Here is a 25,569-nt window from a genome sequence, read left to right as displayed (position 1 = left end):
AGGCCAGGGATTGAACCTGCATCCCTATGGATACTAGTTGGGTTATTAATTCGCTGAGCCACAATGGGAACTCCCTGATGTGAATATTTTAAATTTGAGTGAGGCTATGCCAAATGTTTGAAAGTGCTAGACAGGAGAGTATTTTCAGAGAAGAGATCAATACTGAAAATAAAGATTTGTTGGGGCAATTTGGCAAATGATAGTTGGAATGTCCCCTTTTTCTGTCTTATTAAGCCAACACAATTCCTCAAAAGGTTATAAATAAACATATCATTTATCATTCAAAGTGAGCCAATTTCAAGAGTGAAAGGGGGAGCTATTAATAATTTCACCCAAAAGTTCCCCTTGTGGTGCTGTGGAAACAAATCTGACTAGTATCCATGAGGACACGGTTTTGATCCCTGGCCTTGCTCAGTGGCTCGGGAATCCAGTGTTGCTGTGGCTGTGGTGTAGGCGGGCAGCTGTAACTCTGATTCGACCCCTAGCCTGGGAACATCCATATGTCCCAAGTGCAGCCCCCAAAAGAAAAAAGGATAATAATTTCACTGAGACAATGCCCACAGAACAAAGGTTGCCCAGGGCAAACCACGAAGTAGGGATTCCAGTTCATAGGTTCCATCTCACTTTAAAGGATGGAGAGGTACCATTTCTTTTTATTATTGTTCTCGGTTTTTCAAAAGGAGTCAAGTGATCAATTAGTGTTACAACAGATGGCTGAGAGAAAGGTTCCCAAATCATTCTTCCAGCCATACATACCACCTTAGGGTCACTGTCAGAAAATAGAAAACGAAAAACCACGCTTAATTCTAACTATAAATCTGCCAGTACTGAGGTGTTGTGTTTAGATAATTGGGCACGAAGTTTGTATTTTGATATATAAACTTGATTTAATGTACTTTTGCCAGTCTCTCATAGAATGACTACAATTGTTAGCTTTCTTTTGAAAAATTGATTTTTCACTATTTGCTTTTCAACTTAAAAAACTGCCATCCATACTTATCAAACAGTTAGTTTTCTTGTTTGACTTTTTTGTAAAGATATAAAACCATACAAAAAGAGTAGACACCTCCTTGCCCCCCCACCCTTCACCCCCAGATCCAATCACTCTTCCTGCCTCCTCAGAAACAGAGATTATCACTAGCCTCAACTTTTTTTTTTTTCTTCTTTTCAGGGCCGCATCTGTGGCATATGGGTGTTCTCAGGCTAGGGGTTGAATTGGAGCAATAACTCTCTGGTGTAGAGTAGATGACATATGGCCTGAGACTTGAGGGAATTCATTTTGCAGAAAAGGTAGGAAGGCATTCCAGTTTCTTTCTTTCTTTTTTCCTTTTCTTTCTAGGGCTGCACGTGTGGCGTATGGAAGTTCCGTAGCCTGGGAACAGCAGAGAATCAGAGCTGCAGCTGCCGGTCTACACCACAGCCACACCAGATCTAAGCCGTGTCTGAGACCTACACCACAGCTCGTGCCAATGCTGGATCCTCAACCCACTGAGGCAAGGCCAGGGATCGAACCTGCATCCTATGGATACTAGTCAGGTTCTTAATCCGCTGAGCCACAATGGGAACCCCACTAGCCTGAACTTTATAAACATTGTTTTTATGCTTTTACTACACATATGTTAATAAACAATGTGTTAATTTATGGGTTATTAAAATTTTTCTACACAGTATCACATTACCACAAATATTTGTCAGCTTGCTTTTGACTACTCAGCATATGCTTTCCAGAAGTATCCTTTGCTTTGTTACTTTTGCCCTTTTGGTGGTTGCTACATTTTAAATGTGAAATTTATAACCTGTTATTGTTAAGATAGGGGTTTTTCCCCCATGACATTTATAACTTATGTATCATTGCCTTTATATCATTAATACCACTAAAATCAGTGTGTAATACTGTTCTCTGTGGGTTAAAAAGGACCACTTCTGGCAACCATATATCAAAATACTAGCTACAAGGTGCTTGAGTATAAATTAAGTTCTGAAAAAAAATAAAATAAAATAAATTAATTAAGTTCTGGAGTTCCCGTAGTAGCTCAGGTGAAATGAATCTGACTGGCATCCATGAGGATGCAGGTTCGATCCCTGGCCTCGCTCAGTGGGTTAAAAGGATCTGGCGTTGCTGTGAGCTGTGGTGTAGGTCACAGACATGGTTTGGATCCTGTGGCTATGGCACAGGGCGGAAGCTACGGCTCCAATTCAACCCCTGGCCTGGGAACATCCATATGCCACGGGTGCGACCCTGAAAAAACCAAAAAAAAAAAAAAAAGTTCTGAAATTTGTCACTTTCAATGTTTCATCATTTTACAGGTCAATGACGTACTTAACTCCTTCAATATGGGTTTTTAAAATGTAACATTTTTCTCAACTGAAGAGTTTCAGTTGGTTTTTTCATATAGTCTCTTTAAAAATAAGGTACTTGCCAATAATCCTTCCACTATTAAATACTGATGGGTATGTGTCTAAAACCATGAGTAGATTTGATGAAATATCATTCACCTGCTGCTCTACACTGTTAAATATTTTTTTCTGAATGTGCCCTGTGCTATCCATAAGCCCTTTATTCATGGAACTCTTGCCAAAGAAAGAAAAAGAGTAATTTTCTGTTAATCTTGAATATAGCTTATATTTAAGCCAAAGATGAAATTCAGCGACAAAATAAAAATATGGCCAGGAAACGAAAATGTGGCTTCAGCAGGCAAAAATTGCTTGGTTAATGATAAGGCAAAAAGTCAGACTGCAAAGTGAGGCTATCTGGCTTTGTGCAAATAAAACATAAAACAACAGAGGCCAGAGTGAATCACCAGGAAACAGGAGTAAGCAAATTTGCAGCAGGGGCAATACTGGCATCTATAAATATGCAGCACAAAGTAATTAGCTTATTCTAGTGAGAACTGACTAGACATCCTGCTTTGACCTGTTCTGGGTCAGAGACCTAGAAGAAGAGTTCCTTATGCTGCCAATGAGAAGGAAATACTGCCAGATAACCGATAGAGGCAGCCTGAATCAGAAGTGTGCACATATGCACCCAGTCTACAAGGATTTGAAGTTATTAAATCAATACAGAGGAAGTTCTTTACAAATCAATTGAAAAACCCAGCTGAGATGCCATAGGAACATGAGTGAAGATGCAGCAGGTCTGGGATGAATGGGCAGTGGGCACCTCGAAGGGTTTGATGCCCCATTTGCCATGAGCAACAATCTCATCTGAAGGATCTAGTGATTCAAATTACTGGAATTTTTCTCAGTATTTCTCTCCTAACGAAATATTCAAACATCTAGGGCCATTCTGACAGGTGTGAAGTGAATGGCTATCATCAAAAGGACATAAACAACAAATGTTGGTGAGGAGGTAGAAAGAGGGGACTCCCTCCTACACTGTTGGTGGGCATGTAAATTGATGCAGCCAGTGAGAAACAGTATGGAGCTTCCTCAAACAACTAAAACTAGAACTCTTGCATGATCCAGCAAGTCCACTCCTGGGTTTATATCTGAAGAAAACCGGCATTGCTAATTTGAAAACTTGCACACACTCCAATGTTCATTGCAGCACTCTGTACAATAGCCGAGATATGGAAGCAACCTAAGTGTCCATCAACAGGTGAATAGATAAGGAAGACATAGTGTGCATACACACACACAATGGAATGCTACTCAGCCATTAAAAAAAAAATGAAATTTTGCCATTTGCAGCAACATGGATGGACCTGGAGGGTAGTATGCTAACTGACAGAGAAAGACAAATACTGTGTGATATCACTTATATATGGAATCTAAAAAATAAAATAGTATAAGAAAAATGAAATGTACTCACACACACCCCACACACACAAAAATAAAGCATCTAGGCCCAAATGCCACCTGGAGTTACCAAATAAGGAAATGTTTTATCCCTGAGTTGGGTAGGATGTAAGTTGGAAGCAGGCTGCTATATCACAATCATATCCATAAACACTAATTGACACCAGAAGCTGATGACTTACATCGAGAAGGGGAGGGCAGGGCCTGCGGCTAACAGGGAGAAATTGTCAAGAAAACTCTAGAGAAACCACTCTCCCATGAAGCCAATCCATGGCGGGCCTGGGGCAAACCTCACTTGGATCATATGCTAACTGCTCCTGAAACCTTATGACAGCTCTTCATATATGACATTGTACTCAGCCTATATGAAGCTTGCTCTCTCTCATACTGAGTCAACATCCAAAGGTAAAGAGAAAGAAGGAAAACATTCTTCAGGTAATTATACAACCCCCCTGCCTCTTTCTGAAGTAGACCAGTAAGAGAGGATTTTTCTTTTTGCTTAAGGAACCTATATATCCAAATTTGTGAATTATAATAAGGGAAGAGCCGTTCACAATTTGCTGCAAAAACATAACCTTGTAAAAATGAAGTTACCTTACATGATCAAGGGAGGAGAATTTTTATTTATTTATATATTTATTTATTATCTTTCGGGGTTTTTTTTAGGGCTGTACCCATAGCATATGGAGGTTCCCAGGCTAGGGGTTGAATTGGAGCTGTAGCTGCTGGCCTACACCACAGCGGATCTGGGCCACGTCTGCGAACTACACCACATCTCATGGCAACACTAGAGCCTTAACCCACTGCATAAGGCCAGGGATTGAACCTGCGTCCTCATGGATGCTAGTCAGATTCGTTTCTGCTGAGCCACAACAGGAACTCAGAGAATTTTTATTAATACCCATCAAAACATCTGGTTGTTGGAAGAGCTTATTTTTGATGCCTTAATTATTTTATTAACTATTCTCTTTTTAGGGTTGCACCTGTGGCATAATGAAAGTTCTCAGTCTAGGGGTCGAATTGGAGCTGCAGCTGTGGCCTATACCCCGGCCATGGCAAGACCAGATCTAAGCCACATCTGCGAACTACACTGCAGCTTGTGGCAAAGCAAAATCCTTGACCCACTAAGTGAGGCCAGGGATCAAACCCATATCCTTAGAGACAACATTGGGTCCCTTAACATTGGGGACTCCATTTTTGATGCTTTATATCAACTTCATTCATAAGCTTTTTGGATTCTAAAATAAACAGCAACTATCACTTGAGATTCTCTAGGCTATGTACAAGATTGTACATGCATGTGTGTATATTTTAGAAAATGTTTTTAAATGCAGAAAAGAACAAAGAATAATAAACACCCAATATCCAGGATTGAGCCATCAAGATTATATTGTGTCATTTGTTTTAAGTAAGGAAAAGCATCACAGCAAAAAGTTAAATCCTTTTTACCTCGAAATTGCCAGTCCACTAGAACCAAGCTCTACAAGCACTGAAATTGTTTTATTTTCTAGTAAATAAAAGGCATTTGATAAAAGTATGTCTCAGAGTTCCCATTGTGGTGCAGCAGAAACAAATCCGACCAGGATCCAGGAGGATGTAGGTTTGATCCCTGGCCTTGCTCAGTGGGTTAAGGATCCAGCGTTGCCGTGAGATGTGGTGTAGGTCACAGACACAGCTCAGATCCTGCATTGCTGTGGCTGCAGTGTATGCCTGCAGTTGTAGCTCTAATTCGACCCCTAGCCTGGGAACTTCCATATGCCGCAGATGCAGCCCTAAAAAGACTAAATAAATAAATAAATAAATAAATAAATAAATAAATAAAAGCATGTCTCCTCTGCCTTTTCACAGACATAAGAATCGAGTATCTTTTTAGATACTTTTTACAAATAATGGAATATATTAACGAATGATATGTTTTATGTCTAGGAATAAAATTTAAACATTAAATAAAAATACCATTCTGTATTTAGCCTTTTTCATTCAATGCACTGTCGATCAGAATCCTTTAAGCATAGAGAAACTTCAATATATTCTTCCTAACATGGAACCACGTTTGGTTACTATAGCTAGAATTCCATTATTGGTATTCTCCAAATAACTGATTAGAACATTATGATCAATTTTTACAAGACCCTAGTAGACTGTTCATGCTTGGACTCCTTAAACATGACTGAAGAAAATAAAGTAACTCATAGAATTAAGGAAATGGAAGATAAAACAAGCGCTTAATCTAAAAAAGATATGGTAGTGTTGCCGACAACTGCATATGTATCGTGGGATGATTAAAGGAGTAATTACTGGCTGACACTGGGAGCTTGGATTTTGGCATAGGAGGAGGAGCAATCAGTTAAGTAAAAACTCTCCAGTTAAATATGAACTGGAAGTATCAGTGCTAACTCTGGATACATCTCTTTTGAAAAAGAATTTTCTATTTCTGCCTTCTGAAAGGCTTGAACATAAGAACTCACTTAGCAACAGCGACCACCCCTAGAACTTAAGAGTCATTTCTAAATACTCTCTCTCTTCCCCAAAGGAATGTAGGATCCTTCAAGAAATGGTCAATTCCAGCTCTGGACAAGGAATATGTAACATCTTGGCCTGGAAGAGCTTGTCATCCACACACTCTCCCCCAAACATACACAGCCTCTCCCTCTCTCAAGTGCACGTGAGAGAGGATTCGGGAGCCAGCTTGAAGAAACTCCCATTGTCCAAACATGGGATAATTCAGCATAAAATATGGAGTTCCTGTCGTGACTCAGTGGTTAATGAATCTGACTAGGAACCATGAGGTTGCAGGTTCGATCCCCGGCCTCGCTCAGTGGATTAAGGATCTGGCGTTGCCATGAGTGGTGGTATAGGTCGCAGATGTAAGCTCAGATCCTGCGTTGCAGGGGCTGTGGCATAGGCCGGCGGCTACGGCTCTGATTAGACCCCTAGCCTGGGAACCTCCATATGCTGCAGGTGTGGCCCTAGAAAAGACAAAAAAAAAGAGAAACTCCCACTGTCCAAACATGGGGTAATTCAGCGTAAAATATACAGCAGTGGACTACAACACATCAAATTCAAATTCATCTCAAAATCATCAGCACACAAAACGTTTAAGTCTGTGAGTTTATAATAACTTTTAAAAACCCATTATTATTCACATGCTAAGTAATGAAATTATTTTTTTGACACTGCTAAATATGACCAAAGAATCAAGCATTTATCCTGCCTTTACTACAACTTCTTATAAAAACGTACAATAACTTATAATAAGTCCTGTCAAATATAAAACCTAAATATAATAGAACTTCTAGATCCAACTATCAGCTAACAAGGAAAACAAGGGGACATAAGCGCACACTTGGCAAAATCCCACCTGGGGGGAGCTCTAAAAGGCAAATGATCTGGCAGCTCCAAAGGATGGAGTGGGGAGAGGGACTCAGAGAGGAAGGAAGAAACCTCTAAGGTAAAGGAAATCATCCAATGGAAATGCATGCACCTATCGGACCAAAATTCTTCAAACTAAATTGTCCAAAAAATTATTTATGAGACAACCGGGGAAATTGGAACATTTAACAATAAAGAATTATTACTAGTGTAGGTGAGAGAATGATACTGTGATCAGGTTTTGAAAAAGACTACTTAATCTTAGATAAAGGCTCAGGGGATGCTGAAAAATCTGTGAATTGATGGAGGGCATCATTAGGCTAAAGATAACTTTTTCCCCCTCAAATGTCAAAGTACTCCAGGTGAGGCATCCTCTGGGAACCTTCGACATCGATAGAAGTGAAAACACTGCTTTGTATTAGAGAATATTGAAATGGAAGGAGTCTTTAGAGAGAGATCCAAACCAGGGGTATCTCGAATGCAGTTGTCTTACAAAATGCACCAAAATAAAGAGCACATGCAGTCGGAACAAGCGAAGGAGTGTCTCAGACACCAGGAGCCAACATAATGCAAATGTACAGATCATTAGAATTTGGGAAAATCCTCTTCCTGATTGAAATTTTTCATAAGCCTTAAGTGACTGGTGAGGCTTTTCATGCTACCACCCATTTCTCCTTAGTGGTAAAACAGTTAATATGCAATATGAAAAAAATAAAAAGAAATACTCCTAAATATTAAAACAGACAGGTTTTTATCCTGTAGCATATCTACATCTTTCCCCCCAAGGCTACTGATCACCTTGCAGTCCTGACAAGCCAAACACAAATAGAGCAGGTGCCTTTGTTAGAGCTGTAGGTAAATTCTGGCACCTGTTTGGACACCAGCTCTGTGGTAATTAGCTTTATGATTGCCAGATTACCAAGTATTACAAAACCAGGAGTGTTCCTTCAAGCTTCCAGGAGTGTGTTTGGATGTTGGCTGGCAGATGTCTCTGGAGAGACCAGTCCTAACAGCCTCTGTGATGGATTTTACCCAATGCAAAAGACTTGGCTGCATAAGCCTATGCCTGTGAGTCAGTTCAGGCCATGGGGGTGAAGGATGCTTTGGGGAATGCGGAATAAAAGCGTTCTCTGGTCTGGTGACACCGGCACAGACGTGTGTCCAGTGTCAGGTCACATGCCCCCAAAGCCATTTTCGATTAAGTTCTAGTCAGTAAGGTCACACGTGAACCCTCCTCTCCCACAGACGTCCACAGTTTCCTGCTGTAGATTTCCATTTAGCCCTTCATCTATGTTTATACGACAGAAATAACGGAATCGATGCACTGCCTCCGGTCCTAAGACATAAATTGAATTACTGCATGAACAGTTTAGACGAAAGCGGAAATGGCCTGAAAGCTCCCAAGATAAGAGCCTGACTATAATATGGCAAGTTTGGTTGCAAGAAGGCTTTCCCTCTGGACATGGGTTTATGTCCTTAAAAATAAAAACTATGAGATTTAAGATAAAAATGTTCAATTGCTGCTTCTTTTAGCCAAGTCTGATAGAATGAATGGATTTTCTTTGGAAAGTGGGGAAAACAAAACAAAAACTCACCTGAACACTGCAAGGCTCAGAGACCACAGCACTAATGGCTTCCTCAGTTCAAACTTCGCACGCTTGTTCATGACATGCCGACCGCCAAAGATAAAGGCAGCATACAGAGCAGAAACCAGGAAAGATTTCTTCCTATGAACAAAGAACCCAAAATCCTATGAAAGAAAGATCTTTAAGCAATTTGTTTTTATTCATTAGAAACTTACATTTATTCATCATTCAGCAACCTTTATCCTACCCTCCTCTTTGTAAGCACCGAAAATATATTCTTTTTGTTGTTGTTGTCTTGTTGCCATTTCTTGAGCCACTCCACGGCATATGGAGTTTCCCAGGCTAGGGGTCTAATCGGAGCTGTAGCCACCGGCCTACGCCAGAGCCACAGCAACGCGGGATCCGAGCCACGTCTGCGACCTACACCACAGCTCATGGCAACGCCAGGTCCTTAACCCACTGAGCAAAGCCAGGGATCGAACCTGCAACCTCATCGTTCCTAGTCGGATTCGTTAACCACAGAGCCACGACGGGAACTCCCCCGAAAACACATTCTTTGGGATGTGCCCTCTGCATTAGAGAGAGAAGGTTTAGTCCATTAGGCAGCAGGGTGTCTGTGGGTCCTCCCCTGACAAATTAGGTCATCCAGATTAATCAACTCATGGCAGGAGAGATGTGCTTCCTTTGGGGACTCTATAACTCTAAGCATTTCAACCACATAGCATTAAGGTACAAAAAGAAACTTTTTCCCTGAACGGATTAATTTTATTTTTCAGAGTTTGTTGAAAAATTTAGATTTTTTTTTTTTTTTTTGCTTTTTTAGGGCCACACCTATGGCATCTGGAAGTTCCCAGGCTAGGGGTCAGATCAGAGCTGCAGCTGCCAGCCACGGCCACAGCCACACAGGATCTGAGCCATGTCTGCAACCTACACTGCAGCTCACAGCAACGCAGGATCCTTAACCCACTGAGTGAGACCAGGAATCAAACCCACATCCTCATATATATTAGCCGGGTTCCTTACTGCTGAGCCATGATGGGAAATCTGATAGATGAATTGTTAAAAGAATTATTTTGACTGGAAATAAAATACCCAGTGATAAAACTGTGTCCCAGGACAGGAAAGCTTTTTAACATGGCATCTACCTAATAGGTTAGTGATACTAAAAAATGATGTTGGAGAAATAGATGATGCTTTAAAATACTAAAATGATTTATGCTCCCCCAAGATAGATTCCTGACATCTTCTCCACCAAGGCAGGCAGCTATTAAATGTCAGTACTATCATTAATAATAGGCATAATTATCAGATGTCATACAAGGCTACAGGAAGAATACAGAGCCACACTTGCCTAAAACCTTGAGTTTGAATCTCATCTAGTATCCGACTTTACTACCTGCTTACAGGAAATAGAATAAAGCCAAACTGTGGAACTTTGGTAGGACAGCTGAATTTCTTCCTTCAAAATATCAGTAGTAAGAAGTCACAATCAGAGGCTATTCTAGATTAAAAGTGACTTGAGAGACTCAAATATAAGATGTAGAACTTTTTTTTGATCCCTCTTTGAACAACTGTAAAAACAAAAAAACAAAACAAAACAAAAAAACCCCAAACTTTAATAAAATCTGAAAGTTGCTAGTAATAATTTTAAAAATGCTTATCGCTTAATTTTTATGGGTGAAATTATGTCTTAGATTTGCTTTAAAATACTCCAGGAAACAAACAGAACTCAAATAGTATGAGGAATAGGATGAGGAGTTCCTGTTGTGGCTCAGTGGTAACGAACCCAACTAGTATCCATGAGGACTCGGGTTCAATCCTGGCCTCACTCAGTGGGTTAAGGATCTGGCGTTGCAGTGAGCTGTGGTGTAGGTCACAGACACAGCTCAGATCTGGCATTCCTGTGGTTGTGGTGTAGGCCAGCAGATACAGCTCTATTCGACCCCTTATCTGGGAACTAATGTGGCCCTTAAAAAAAAAAAAAAAAAAGGGAATAAAACAAGATAAACAAAAAAGATGCTGGGACACAGGGACTCATTAGTCCCTCTTTTTGTCAGATTAGGTGGACTCTTGGTCAGAAAAGTCTCTGTAAATAAAACAGAATCGCTATGTCCTGCTGGGGTATTCCTGTACCAAGGAGAAATGAAAAACAGTATTGATGCTGCCATTAAAAAAAAAAGCACAAAGCTTTTGCAGAGTATGATTCCATAGAAAGTAACAGAGGCCAAGTGAATAACTGAAATATCTGAGTATGCTTTCTGATATGAAAGCAATGTTTCTTTTAAAATGAGTATTTCCCACTCAGATAAAAAGGGCTGAAAAGGAAGCTTCAAGATACAATACAAAGAGCAAACTACATTAACCTGAAGAGCATTACTTGTAGAAGGCTTCATATTTTTTTCCCTAACTGCTGCCATATATTGCTGACTCATGCGGGATCTTCCTACTCACACAGGCAGCACTCCTTCAGGGAGTGCAAACAACCTACTTGGTGACCAAACAAAGCAGTGATTCCTGAAATCAACCAGTAAATAGAACCAAATAAATCACTTCACCTCCACTGAGTTTTGCAAGCTCTTCTCTTGGAAACATAAGACCTGGCTGGCAGAAAGTGCTTAATAAGTATCTGTTGAATGATCACGGTCTTGTCATATCAAATTTTCCCATAGAGGAAAATAATTATGCATTTGTGTACATGGGGGCTTGGCGAGCACTAAGTGGGTGAATGAACAGTTGTACTTTCGCAGAAATGGCTTAATAACTACAGAAGAAAATATTTAGAAAAAAGCATTTGATCCATTTTCCTCCTCCAGAAAGAGGTTATTTCTATATCTCAAAGAGAAGAGGAAACGTGAGACACGTTTATAGAAACTGTAACTACTGAACAGCTGAAGAAGAAAGTATTTTTGGCCAGAAATGTATTTTTTGCTTTACTGGGAATCTTGCACATGTATGCATTAAATTGAGAGTCAGAATCTACCTGCATTTACATGCACCTAAGTAAGGACTCACTGAAGAAAACCAAAGTTCTTTAAAATTAATGTAGAGAATATTAATATGCAAAAGTATATGTTCTTTTTTAAATTTCTAAATCTAGTGACAATAATCATCGTATTATGATTTAGGGGGGTGACTCTTGTGGAGGCGGTGCTAAAAACTTTGCTATTTAATCCTTCTAATCATCCTTACTGTAGGTGAAACATTATCCTCATGTTTCTAGCCGAGGAACCTGGCTTAGAGGTTAAGGAGCTTTGATCTCCCTGCTCTGCTGTGGTCAACTTCTGGAAGAAAGGGTGACCTTCCTCTGTTATTTCTTAAGTGTATAAGAATTATGCTTATTCCTGGAGTTCCTGTCGTGGCACAGTGGTTAACAAATCCGACTAGGAACCATGAGGTTGCAGGTTCGATCCTGGCCTTGCTCAGTGTGTTAAGGATCTGGTGTTGCTGTGAGCTGTGGTGTAGGTTGCAGACGCAGTTTGGATCTGTCGTAGGCCCGTAGCTACAGCTCCGATTTGACCCCTAGCCTGGGAACCTCCATATGCCGGAGAACAGCCCAAGAAATGGCAAAAAGACAAAAAAAAAAAAAAAAGAATTATGCTTATTCCTTAAGTCTTCCTACTGAATTGCAAGGCCAGCGTGTAACTGTGTGGCACTCTGTTTAACTGTGAAAAGATGAAGAATCTCTACACCTTTTGTTTCAACCGTCCTATTTTGTGGGTGTGGAACACTTCAATCTGGACCTCCTTCACCTCCTGCAGAACAAATGCACCATATTCACGATATTCAACAAATGCACTGCAAGCGTCCCCTTATAATTATTTATCATTCTTTCTCTTGCTCCTTCAATCGAATTCTCAGTTTGATGAGAGACTGATTACATTACCTAGAATTATGAACCAAGTTCAATGAATGTCCATACGCTCCTATCATTCTAGCCTAAGGGGAAAATAATGTGCCTTGAAGTACCAAAAAAAAAAAAAAAAAAAAAAAGGAATAAAAATCTTCCCTCTGCTTCTTCCTTGAATTTCTTCAATTTTAGAATGAGAATTAGTCCTAATGTACTGCTAGCTTCCTGGCAAGGACTTTTTTTAAAAAAAAACCAAAACAAAAACATGTTTTCTAAAGATATCTTTAGAAATCTTAGGTTCCACAGCTAGGGCAAGTCAATCAATATAAACATGTAGAATTTAGAGACCTGCAGGGGAACCATTTCCCTGTTCTATAGAAATGTGGGGAGGGGTGTGTGAGCTGATGACATTGGTGGCTCAGGGTCATGTAGCTGCACATGGCATGTTGATCAAAACTACTAAAAATTGTAATGGCTGTGATCAAGCACCTAGGTAAATATAAATCAATTATCTAGGCTAGCAGAACTGATAATTCAGCAAGGTAGCAGGATACAGATTAACCTATGAAAGTCGGTTGCATTTCCTTATACTAACAATAGCAGAAAGGGAATGTAAACAAACCAACCCTTTTAAAATTACATTAAAAAAAAAAAAAACCACCTAGGAGGAAACTTCGCCAAAGAGGTCAAAGACATACTCTCAGAAGTATAAACATTGAGAAAGGAAACTGAAGATGATTCAAAGAAATGGAAAGACATCCCCCTTTCTTGGATTGAAAGAATTAATATTGATGAAATGGCCATACTACCCCCAATAATCTGTGATCCCTATCAAAGTACCCACGACACTTTTCACAGAACTAGAACAAATAATCCTAAAATTTACAGGGAACCATAAGAGACCCAGAATTGCCAAAGGAATTCTGAAGAAAAAGAACAAAGCAAGAGGTGTAACCCTCCCAGACCTCATACAATACTATAAAAGCCCCAAAGTAATCAAAACAACAGGGTACTGACACACAAAAAAGACATACAGATCAATGGAAGAGAATAGCCTGGAAATAAACCCACAAACCTACGGACAATTAATCTTCCACAAAGGAGGCAAGAATATACACTGGAGGAAAAAAAAGTCTCTTTGGCAAGTCGTGTTGGGAAAAGTTGGGCAGCAGCATGTAAATCAATGAGGTTAGAACATACCCTCACACCATACACAAAAGTAAAATTTTTTTGTCTTTTGTCTTTTTAGGGCCGCACCATGGCATATGGAGGTTCCCAGGCTAGGGGTCTAAGCAGAGCTGCAGCCACCGGTCTACACCAGAGCCACAGCAACGCGGGATCCAAGCCACGTCTGCGACCCACACCAGAGCTCACGGCAACGCCAGATCCTTAACCCACTGAGCGAGGGCAGGGATCGAACCCACGTCCTCACGGATACTAGTCAGGTTTGTGAACCACTGAGCCGCGGTAGGAGCTTCACACAAAAGTAAACAAAAATATGAGAAAAGCACCACAAAACCTTGAAGAGAACATAGGCAAAACATTTTCTGACATAAATCTTTCCAAAGTTTTCTTTCTTAGGTCAGTCTCCCAAGGCAAAAGGAATAAAAGCAAAAAAAAACCCAAATGGGGCCTAATCAATAGGACCTTAAAAGCTTTTGCACAGCAAAGGAAGTGAGAAACGAAAAGACAGGAGTTCCCACTGCGGTGCAGGGAAACAAATCCCATAACCATGAGGTTTCAGGTTTGATCCGGTCTTGCTGTGAGCTGTGGGGTGGGTCACAGACTTGGCTCAGATTCCGTGTTGCTGTGGCTGTGACAGAGGTTGGCAGCTGCAGCTCCAATTCAGTTATTAGCCTGGGAACCTCCATATGCTACGGGTGTGGCAGTAAAAAGCAAAGAAGAAAAAAAAGAAAAAGAAAAAGAAAAAGACAAGACTACCCACCACAGATTAGGAGAAAATATATGCAAACAATATGACTAACAAGGGTTAATTTTTAAAATATACAAACAGCTCATACAACTCAATGATAAACAACCCAATCAAAAAATGGGCAGAGGATCTTAACATTTATCCAAAAAAGATATACAGATAATCACATACTATCAGGGAAATGCAAATCAAAACTACAATGAGGTACTACCTTACACCAGTCAGAATGGCCATCATTTAAAAAATTGACAAATAATCAATGCTAGAGAGGATGTGGAGACAAGGGAACCTTCCTACATTGTTGGTGGGAATATAAGTCGGTGCAACCAGTGTGTAAAACAACATGGAGTTTCCTCAAAAAAATGAAGAGTTGCCATACGATTCAGCAATCCCATATATCCAGACAAACATATAATTTGAAAAGATACATGCACCCCTATGTTCATAGCAGCACTATTTACAATAGCCAAGACATGGAAAACACCTAATGCCCCTTGAGAGATGAATGGATAAATACACACACACACATATATATATACATGTAATGGAATACCATATATACATGTATATATGTAATGGAATACTACTCAGTCATAAAAAAGAATGAAATAATGCCATTTGCAGCAACATAGGCATAACTAGAGATTATTATACCAAGCAAAGTCAGAGAAAGACAAACACCATATGATACCACTTATGTATGGAATCTAAAATATGACACAAGTCAACGTATCTATAAAAAAAAAAAAAAACAGACTCACAAAGAGAACAGTGTTGTGGTTGCCAGGGGTGGGAAGGGGATGGGGCAGACTGAGAGTTTGGGATTAGCAGAGGCAAATTAGTATATGTAGGATGGATAAACAGGTCCTACTGTATAACACAGGAAACTATACTCAATATCCGGTGATGAGCCATAATGGAAAATAATATGAAAAAGAACATATATATATATATGTATAACTGAGACACTCTTCATACAGCAGAAATTAACATTAAAACCACTGTAAATCAACTATACCTCAATAAAACAAAAAAAATTATCTAAGCCATTCTGGATCAGCTGGTAATAATAACTGATATTTGTTCAAGTATGAATGCTATAATAAAAACAAGTTACTCATTGTATCCTATATAAACTTCCACCATGGAGAAATTTAAATGATGTTTTGGATTAATTTAGAACTAAGCTTAGGTTTCTTCTAAAAGAGGGAGTCATGTAAGGAAGCATTAACTCTTACTCTTCAATTGAGTAACCCAAATTTATCATTTAGAGTTGAATGTGTTACGATTTTTCCATTTTGCTTAAGAGAAGATAAATTTTTCTTTAGCAAAATGGGCAACTGAAGTGGATTAAAATGGTCCTTCCATTCTGGAATATCTTCGGTGAAGTTTCAATTACAGTCAAGATGAATAATGACTTGCTGCTGGCCCTCTTCCTATTTAACATAAGATCGATGACTTCCCTAAAGCTTCAACAGTAATCCAACAGTACTTCATATTCTGCCAGGCAGGCAAGGCAGGCAGGCGGGCTGGCCTCCACAGCTGGGTATAATGCTCACACCAAGTTGTTTTATTACCAGATAACTAGTAATTTCTAGATGGTATGAACTCTTCGTGTTTAACATCTTAAATGCACTTCATATTGCAGAACCTATAACTATAGGTGCTGAATACTTTTCAGGATGGTAATTCTGTAGCTATAATTACAAAGTAACTAACCAGATAAAGATCACCCAAATGAAATCCTGATAGACTTTGAGCTTGTCAAGCTTATATTTATCCCCTTTTCCCTTTTTTCTGTCAATGTGGATAATGAAAATCAGTCCATAATTAATAATAATTAAAAAAAAGCAATGGTTTTATCCTTTTTCCTTAGAAAGCTGGGTTTATCATGCCACCTTGCTCCAAAACTTTCCTTGGTATTTTTCTATTCTGACCCGAGGCACTGCTTAAGATTTGTATTTATTGTTCTACCTATTAACACTTCTTAAAGGGTGTGTATATGTTCAAATGTTCCCCCCACCCCCAACTCCTGGGATTCCACTAAAATCAGTACATAGTAGTAGCTCAAATATCTTTAATGTTCACATCAAGATCTCTGCCAAGTCACTTATACTCTTTGGGGAGTCAAGTTTATTTGAGAATGGTGAAACTTTCGTGTGGGTATAAGGATTCTGACATAGGATAGTTGCTAATGAGCACCTTGGGGAGATGGCCTGAGCTTCTTTACGCCAGTGACCTTGTTTTTATGTCTACTGTGTATGTGTGAGGCACAAGGAATTGTGAAAAGGAAAATTAAGCTGTGAAGGAGAAAGGGAAATAAAGAACTAAAAACATCTACTACTTTGGTGAATCGCCTTGGTGCACAGAAAGTGTTCCAGTTCTAAGTGTGAAGTTGAGAAAGAATGCTCATCAATAAGGCCACTCTCTTTTAAGATTTCTCTTTGAGTTCAGCTGCTGATTCAAGTCAGAAAATAATTCAAAGTTCTGAAAGTAATTTTAGGACATATATGAATAGGAAACTCTGAACAATTCATAAAGGGAAACCTCAATTCAGTGAGTCTGGAGACCAGAAGGGGTAGCTCTCCTGCACTATGACACAGTGGAGCCCAAGAGGAAGAAAGACCCCTCATCTCGCCTAGCAACAACTCAGCCAGTGAAAAGCCATGGACTCACTTACTATAGCCCTCCCCACTTCCTTTCCCCTCCAAAAAAGTGTTCTTCCTTGCCCTGCAGGGAGAGAGGACTTGCGCATGCGTGGTTTATCATGGTTGCAGACCCCAAATTCCAATTCTTTGTTCATCTCGAATAAACTCATCATTGCTGGAAAAATATCTGGCCATCTATTTGTTTGAGGTCGATAAGACCCAGAGACTGAAAGAAATACACTTTTTGTCCAGACACTCTGGATGTGTATGCTGGTTACAATTCAATAAGAGGATAAAGGAAGGTTATCTGGAAAGCAGTTGGGCTCCTGGAGGTCTAACCAGGGCTGGACTGTGTCACTTTCTTGAGAATTCCACCATGACTTTATAGAAGCATTTTTCTATATTAAAAAATAATGGAAAAATTTCAGCAGCTTTTATTCATAAGTACATTTTAACTGGGAATCAACTCTGCCAAGAAATTCTGACATAATTTTGTGACTAATGGAAAGATGTCCATAATTAATACAAATGAATGGTGACTTTATAATCACAAGACAAGCCATGACTAAAGAAAAGGGTGTTCTAATCTGTTATGTTTGCCCCAGCAAGCCAAATAACGTGTGATTTCTGGGCTTCTCTGAGTTGCAAACACCTTTGCTTATCATTCTGCTTTCCCTCAGATGCTAATTTAAAGATCACAGGTTCTCTTTATTTAGGGGTAGAAAACCATTCTTTTGTAATTCATTTTTTTTCTATTGTCAAAGTAGGTCAAGATCAAAATAGTTACATGAATACAAATGGATTCAATGACATGACTACACAGCCCTTTCCAGGAAAAGTACACTCATCTTAGGACAGACCTGATGTAGAATGCTGTATCTGTCAACATATGTATCATTTTTCTCCTTTCCACCTTTTAAAACATCTTGATAAATCCTGTTTTCTGGTTGATTTTCTTTTTGCAATTGGAAGGAAATAGATTCTTTGGGGAGAAAACAGTCTCAAAATAAAATGCCATCTCTCCAATACTTACATTGGCACGATACCAATTAACTACCTTTTGTTTCCTTAGATATTTTCAGTTATTGAGGAAAAAGGCTGTCATCCATCCATCCATCCATTCAAAAGTGAATGGTCCTCTTCATTTGCAGTGAGGTTAGTATGCCCTGAATGGGGTGGGGGCCGGGAGGAAATCCCTCCATAGAAGCAAACTTTGCCTCTGCTAATTTGGCTAAAAAGACAGGAAAAAAAAAAAGAAGTGTGTTGATGCTTTGAGGTGGATCCTCAAGATTTTGGAGGGATGGAAAGAGACAAGTGATTTGAAGTGGAACAAAGCGGTGATATCAGACATGAGTGAAGCCAGGAGTGTATGAGATGAAGCAGATGCTTCGGAGGGACGAAAGCCTGTTGGGAAATGTCGTATAAAGTCAGGGTGTGGAGTTCTGAAAACTCCGGCAGTGAGCCCTGCATCTTCAGCTCAAGGCTGCAATATGTTGTAAGGTAGATGGCTAGTAGTTTGTTACAACTAATAAAGTATGGGACTGACATCTGTAGCTCAAGTTTTTCTTTCCTTCTTCTTAAAAAAAAAAAAAAAAGATTCACTCAGGCTTACATTATGTGCCTTGGATGTCAGAAGAAGGGGGAAGAACAAGGGATAGTGATTCTAGAAAGATGGAGAACACTAGTTTAAGCCATGGAGAGCACGGAAAGTCTTGAAGCTGGAAGGAGGCAACATTTAAAAAATATATATACACACACACACACACACACATATGTATATATAGGATTACAAAAAACTTGGCATTAATTACTTCTATGCTAACAGGCAGAGGAGGCTTAAGTTTGATTCTGCTACTCTAAGTCACACATTCTGGAGTATTCCCCATAACCTACATTGTCAGCATCTGTAGCAGCAACAGTGACTGAAGTGCATACAGAAACTGAAGGGAATTTCTTTAATGAAATGCTGGTCTTTACAGGAGTATCAGATGGGAGCTTCTTTACATTTTTATTTAACAATGAATATTCTCCCGTTTTAACAAATGGCTAGGCTAATCCTGGCATTATTTCAGTAAAGCTGTGTCTTCAATTGTCCTATAGAGTAAAGGTCAAATTTAATCTTGAAATACTGTATCCTAGAGAGATACAAGAATATTTTTTTTTTGTCTTAAGAGGAGGTGGGGGGGATGAATTAGGAATCTGGGGTTAATATATACACACTACGATATATAAAATAGATAAACAGCAAGTTTATAGCACAGGGAACTATACTTTCTTATAATAACCTATAATGGAAAAGAATCTGAAGTATATACATATATATGCATAACAATCACTTTGCCAGACATCTGAGAAACATTGCAAATCAACCATACCTCAATTTAAAAAAAGGAAAAAAGGATTTTTTCCTTTATTTTAGAAGACATGACTAAATAAAACTGATCAGAGAGAATCAATCTGAAAGGTAGAATCATAGATTTTCGAGGACACTAAATCAAAAGAAAGAATTCTGACAGAGGTTTCCTAAGAGGAATAAATCTTGCCACAAACTTTAAGTAAAAATTTAGCCAAAAACATACCGATAGTCTTAATTAGACACATCTCCTCCCACCTCAAAGCAAACTTCTAATGAGGTTGCATTGACCAAATAATTTCTAGCTTCTGTTTTGTGAGCATTGCTCTCAATATTCTCGTCCTGATTCTTTGGTGTTGAGGTCACTTCAAGTTAGAATTTTCAGGTGTCTTATACAATATATCAGCTACTGATAACCCTTCAGTGAGAAAACATTAAACTCTAGTGGCCATTTAAAAAATAGTTCTGGAGTTCCCGTCGTGGCGCAGTGGTTAACGAATCCGACTAGGAACCATGAGGTTGCGGGTTCGATCCCTGCCCTTGCTCAGTGGGTTAAGGATCTGGTGTTGCCATGAGCTGTGGTGTAGGTTGCAGACGCGGCTCAGATCCCGCGTTGCTGTGGCTCTGGCGTAGGCCGGTGGCTCCAGCTCCGATTCGACCCCTAGCCTGTGAACCTCCATATGCCACAGGAGCGGCCCAAAGAAATAGCAAAGACCAAAAAAATAAAAAAATTAAAAAATTAAAAAAATTAAAATAAAAAATAGTTCTGAATAGAAGAGGCAACACACAAAAATAGAATCCAGAAAGTAGTTTCATCAGCAATTCAGTTTCATTGTGCTAATTCCCTTAAAGAAATGCCCTTTGTTCCTAAGAAACAGAAAGCTTTCATTTGGATTTCCAATGGAGAAATGCTTACTTGTTAAAATTATTTTAAAATAACAAAGATAATACAGAAAGCATACTCTTAATTTTGAAATGACCCCTATGAAATAACAGTTGAGTGACTTCCTGTCACTAAATTAAACTCTTACAGGCTTAAAATCTACTATGTGAGGTGTTAGGGATTTTTTTTTTTCCTGAATATAAAATTTCCTTGGACCAGAAGTTGTTCAACATATAATTATGGGCTTTGTTGAGGCTACAAGCTTAAAAAAAAAAAACAAAAACCCACACAAACTTGTCATCTACTTGAATGGCCTACTGACCATAGAAATATAATAAAGTTAAATAAAATATAAAAATCAATTTCCTGTTTGTCTTCATCCTGAAGAAGCCCTCATTGTTCTGCAGATAAATAGATTTATCTGAGAGCTGGAGACTAAACCAGAAGTGAAAAAACACTATAAAAAGCATGATTATTCACAATGGAATGGAAACCGGATTTCAGGTTTACAAAATTAAATCCAATTCAGAAATAAAATGTTCCCAGATTTAAATCAAAATGACAGCTGCACAGATAATTATATCAATAAACATAAATGGACCCCAATCTGAAGGCACTTTCTGTAGACTTCAGGGCAAACTGTTTGAACTGAAAGATGATCCATTTCTGTTGCAGTCAGCTACTTCCTTACATATAGAAAGAGGTTTAGTGAGTCCCCGTTGTGGCTCAGCAGTAACGAACCCAACAAGCATCCATGAGGATGCAGGTTTTGATCCCTGGTACTTGGTGGGTTAAGGATCCAGCATTGCTGTGAATTGCAGCTCTGATCTGGTGTTGCTATGGCCATGGTGTAGGCCAGCAGCCGCAGCTATGATTCGACCCCTAGCCTGGGAACTCCATATGCCGCAGGTGCAGCCCTTAAAAAAAAAAAAAAAAAAAAAAAAGAGCTTGACACTCATTATTTCAGACAAGTGTAAAGCTGGAAAACACCCTCAAGGAAAAAATTACTCGCTTTCCTGTTAACTACTGGGTGATTAAATATACGGTCATACTAACTTTCCCCTGGATATGAATTTTGAAAGGGTATCGGGGAAGCAATGAGAAAATATGCTCCAAGTACTCTTTTTGGATTAAGGAGAAAATAGCTCAGCAATGATGAAAATTATGTCATGGTGTATAACTCATCAACACTTTTTTGTCACCAGAATCAAATTCACACATTAAGCCTGACTGGAAACTAGCAATGGCAAGAAGAAACACACTAGCAAGGCAGTAAAAGGACAGACACTTTTTACCCATGAGACATCACCTATTATCTAAGAAAAGTCTTATCAATTTCATTTTGCTCTTGAAAATAATCATATGACAATATTTTAATTACGGTATTCACACTGCTCCTTCAAAACCTGAAAGCTCATTCAGTGATACAAGATAAGGCCTGTAGACACTAGGGCTGAGAACACTGATAATGAGGAAAACTTGCTTCAAGAACTGGATCGTGGAGTTCCTGTTGTGGCTCAGTGGTTAACGAATCCGACTAGGAACCATGAGGTTGCGGGTTCAATCCCTGCCCTTGCTCAGTGGGTTAAGGATCCGGCGTTGCCGTGAGCTGTGGTGTAGGTTGCAGACGTGGCTCAGATCCCGAGTTGCTGTGGCTCGTAGGCTGGTAGCTACAGCTCCGATTGGACCCCTAGCCTGGGAACCTCCATATGCCATGGGAGTAGCCCAAGAAATGGCAAAAAGACAAAAAAAAAAAAAACCCAAGTAGATTGTGTTACTTTTCTACTGTTGCAGTAACAAATGCCCACAAATTTAGTGGCTTAAACAACATGAATTTGTCATTTTATAATTCTGGAGGTCAAAAATCAAAATGAGTCTTATGGGGTTAAAAATCAAGGTATTTTAGAGTTCCCATTGTGGCTCAGCAGTAATAAACCCGACTAGTATCCATGAGGGATGCAGGTTCGATGCCTGGCCTCGCTCAGTGGGTTAAAGATGCAGTGCTGCCGTGAGTTGTGGCTTAGGTCACAGACACAGCTGGGACACTGTGTTGCTGTGGTGTAGGCCAGCAGCTGTGGCTCCGATTTGTCCCCTAGCCTGGGAACTTCCACATGCTGCAGATATAGCCGTAAAATAAAAAATCAAGGTGCATTCCTTCTTGGGAGTTCTGGGGAAAAATCTGCATTCTTACCTTTTTAGGCCAGACATTCCAGAATAATCTCATCTCAAATTCCTTAACCTAATCATATCTGTAAAGTTATATACCCACAAATTCCAAGGATTCAGATAAGGACTGCTTTAAGAGATTCATCTACAACTCGCCACATGGATTACCCTGAACAGCAGGAAAGTCTAAAAGCCATTTTTCAATTGTGACAGATAGTGGAAATGCCCTACAGAAAACCTTGGTTTGCTAGATTCAAAGGCAGTCTTCTAACTCCAGAAATTTTAGCATTTTAGAATGGAAGGAGCCGAGGGTCGCAGTGTCATGGGTTATCCTGAAGCCTATCGTTCATATATAAACCCACAGACAGCAGTACTTGAACTCTTACTAGTAACATATGTCTTATCATAGACTACCTTATAATCGAAGCTTAGAATTTCAACTTAAGTGTACAGTTTGTTAGAAATTCTGAATATGTATTCAATTTGTCCCAACCGTCATAAGGTTCTAAAGTGCCACCTTAGTATTTTGCACCAACAAAGATTATTTGGCTTGTGACCATCCTCTCAGCTTCAATCTTAAAATACAGGCTACATCAAGTACATTTTTCTATTGGCAGCAATCTTCATCACTCTTATGTGAAATCCATAAAGAAGGAGCCTTAAGGAGTTCCCGCTGTGGTCGATGGGTTAGGAATCCAGCTGGAGTTGCTCTGGTCTCTGCAGAGGCACGGGCTCAATCCCCTGCCGGACGCGGTGGGTTAAAGGATCCCACAGGGATCAGAATTGATCCCCGGCCTGGGACTATCCATATGCTACCAGTGCACCCCTTTAAAAAAAAAAAAAAAAGTGTTCTTCTGGAGCAGCCTAATAAACAGTAGCATTTGACACAGATGGTAACTTTCCTGTGATACTTTCTTCACTTGGCCTCTGGAACACTATATTCTTTTATTTCCTCTTCAACTTCACCATGGGCTCTTTTTTGGGTCTCCTTTGCAGCCTCTCTGTTCACTTCCCCCATCTTTAAATTTTGGGAGGCTCCCCGCACTCAACTGCGGACCTCTTTTCATCTATACCAGTGGTTCTCAAAGGGATGATGGTTTTGCCTCCTGGAGGATATTTGGCAATATCTGGAGCCATTTTTAGAATTGGAGGAGGGTGGGCTACTAACTAGCATCTAGTGTATAGATGGCCCAGATGCTTCATAGGACAGCTCCGCACAACAAAGAATTCTCCACCCCAAACGTCCACAGTGCCAAGGTTGAGAAAACAAGAAAAACATGAAGAGATTTAAGAAAAGGGAAACTGAAAAACTCAAGACAGTGTCAAAATGTGATACCCTTCAAGAACATCTTCATCAGTTAGGGTGACATCACTTATGCTTCAGACACACTCAGGCCGATTTGCTTAGAACCAATTCCAAGCCTAGAGCAAAAAGAGGAAGCGCTTCATTTCTAATCAATGGTTCCCTTTAAGATTGAAAGCCGATGGGATTAAGATGGCGGAATAGAAGGACTGGAGCTCAACTTCTCTCCTAAAAACAACAAAATTCACAACTAAAGACTGAGCAATCTCCACCCAAATGGACTGGAAACCCATACCCTACTCCAGAAGAAAAAGAGGATGCCACATCAAGAGGTAGGAGGGGTGATTTCATGATATAAACAACCCCATGCCTCCTGGGTGGGAAGCTCCACAGACTGAAAACTAACTGGCTCACAGAGACTCACCTACAGGAGTGAGAGTTCTGAGCCCCACATCAAACCCTCACACGCTGGGATCTGGCACTGGGAGAAAGAGCCCCTGGAGCATCTGGCATTGAAGGCCAGCGGGGCTTGTGTGCAGGAGCTGGGGGAAACGGAGACCCCATTCTTAAAAGGCACACACAGACTTTCACGTGCACTAGGTCCCAGGGCAGAGCGAGGTCTCCACAGGAACCTAGGTCAAACCTGACTGCAGTTCTTGAAGGACATCCTGGGAAAACAGGGGTGAATGTGGCTTGTTGCGAGGGAAGGACATTGAAGGCAAAGCTCTCAGGAATATTCAGCAGCTTCCTTTCTCTGGAGGGGCCATTTTGGGAAAATCTGGCCCCACTCATCAGTCAGCAGCTGAGAAGCCCCAGGGCAAACAACAATCCAGGTGGGATCACAGCCCCACCCCTCAGTAAACAGGCTGCCAAAAGACCCCTCAGGCACACAGCCACCTCTAATCCCATCCAGAGACTAAGCCCCACCCACCAGAGGGATAAGAATCAGCTCCACCTACCAGGGGGCAGGCATCAGCCCCTCCCATCAGGAAGCCTACAGAAAGCCCCCCATACCGACTTCAGCCACAAGGGGGGCAGACACCAGAAGTAAGAGAGGCTACAGCTCTATTATCTATAAAAAGGTCACCACACCAAAAACCTGTAAAAATGAAAAGACAGAGAACTATAACTCAGATGAGGGAGAAAGGAAAAACCCCAGAAAAACAGCTAAGCAACAAGGAGATTCTCAGCCTCCAGGAAAAAGGCTTTAGACTGTCAATGCTGAAGATGATGCAAGACATTGGAAATAAACTGGAGGCAAAGATGGATAACTTAACAGCAAACACTGACCAAAGAGATACAAGATATAAAACTTAAACAAGAAGAGATGCAAAATACAATAACAAATAAAAAACACACTAGAAGCAGCTAACAGCAGAATACAGGAGGGAGAAGAACGAATAAGTGAGGTGGAGGACAGATTAGAAGAAATTACGGATGCAGAACAGAAAAGAGAAAAAAGATTGGAAAAAAATGAAGAGAGTCTCAGGGAACTCTGGGACAATGTGAAATGCACCAACATCCATATTATAGGGGTGCCAGAAGGAGAAGAGAGGGAGAAGGGGACAGAAAAAATATTCCAAGAGATAATAGCCGAAAATTTCCCTAACATGGGAAAGGAACCACTCACTCAAATCCAGGAGGCACAACGAGTACCATATAAAATAAACCCAAGGAGGA

General features: G+C 40.0%; 1 protein-coding gene across 4 annotated transcripts in view; it reads right to left on the bottom strand.

Annotated features, from left to right (window-relative positions):
• ELOVL6 (ELOVL fatty acid elongase 6) overlaps positions 1-25,569 on the bottom strand; it is a 449,693-nt gene that overhangs the window by 41,047 nt on the left and 383,077 nt on the right. For all 4 annotated transcript variants that reach the window (XM_047751675.1, XM_047751676.1, XM_047751677.1 and 1 more), the window contains one exon: positions 8,766-8,897. In XM_047751675.1, the coding sequence (XP_047607631.1) occupies positions 8,766-8,897 (132 nt within the window). The remainder of the gene's footprint in view (positions 1-8,765; positions 8,898-25,569) is intronic.

This window comes from Phacochoerus africanus, chromosome 10, assembly GCF_016906955.1.
Source record: "Phacochoerus africanus isolate WHEZ1 chromosome 10, ROS_Pafr_v1, whole genome shotgun sequence".
Taxonomy (NCBI): domain Eukaryota; kingdom Metazoa; phylum Chordata; class Mammalia; order Artiodactyla; family Suidae; genus Phacochoerus; species Phacochoerus africanus.
This window is presented reverse-complemented; position numbering and strand designations above follow the sequence as displayed.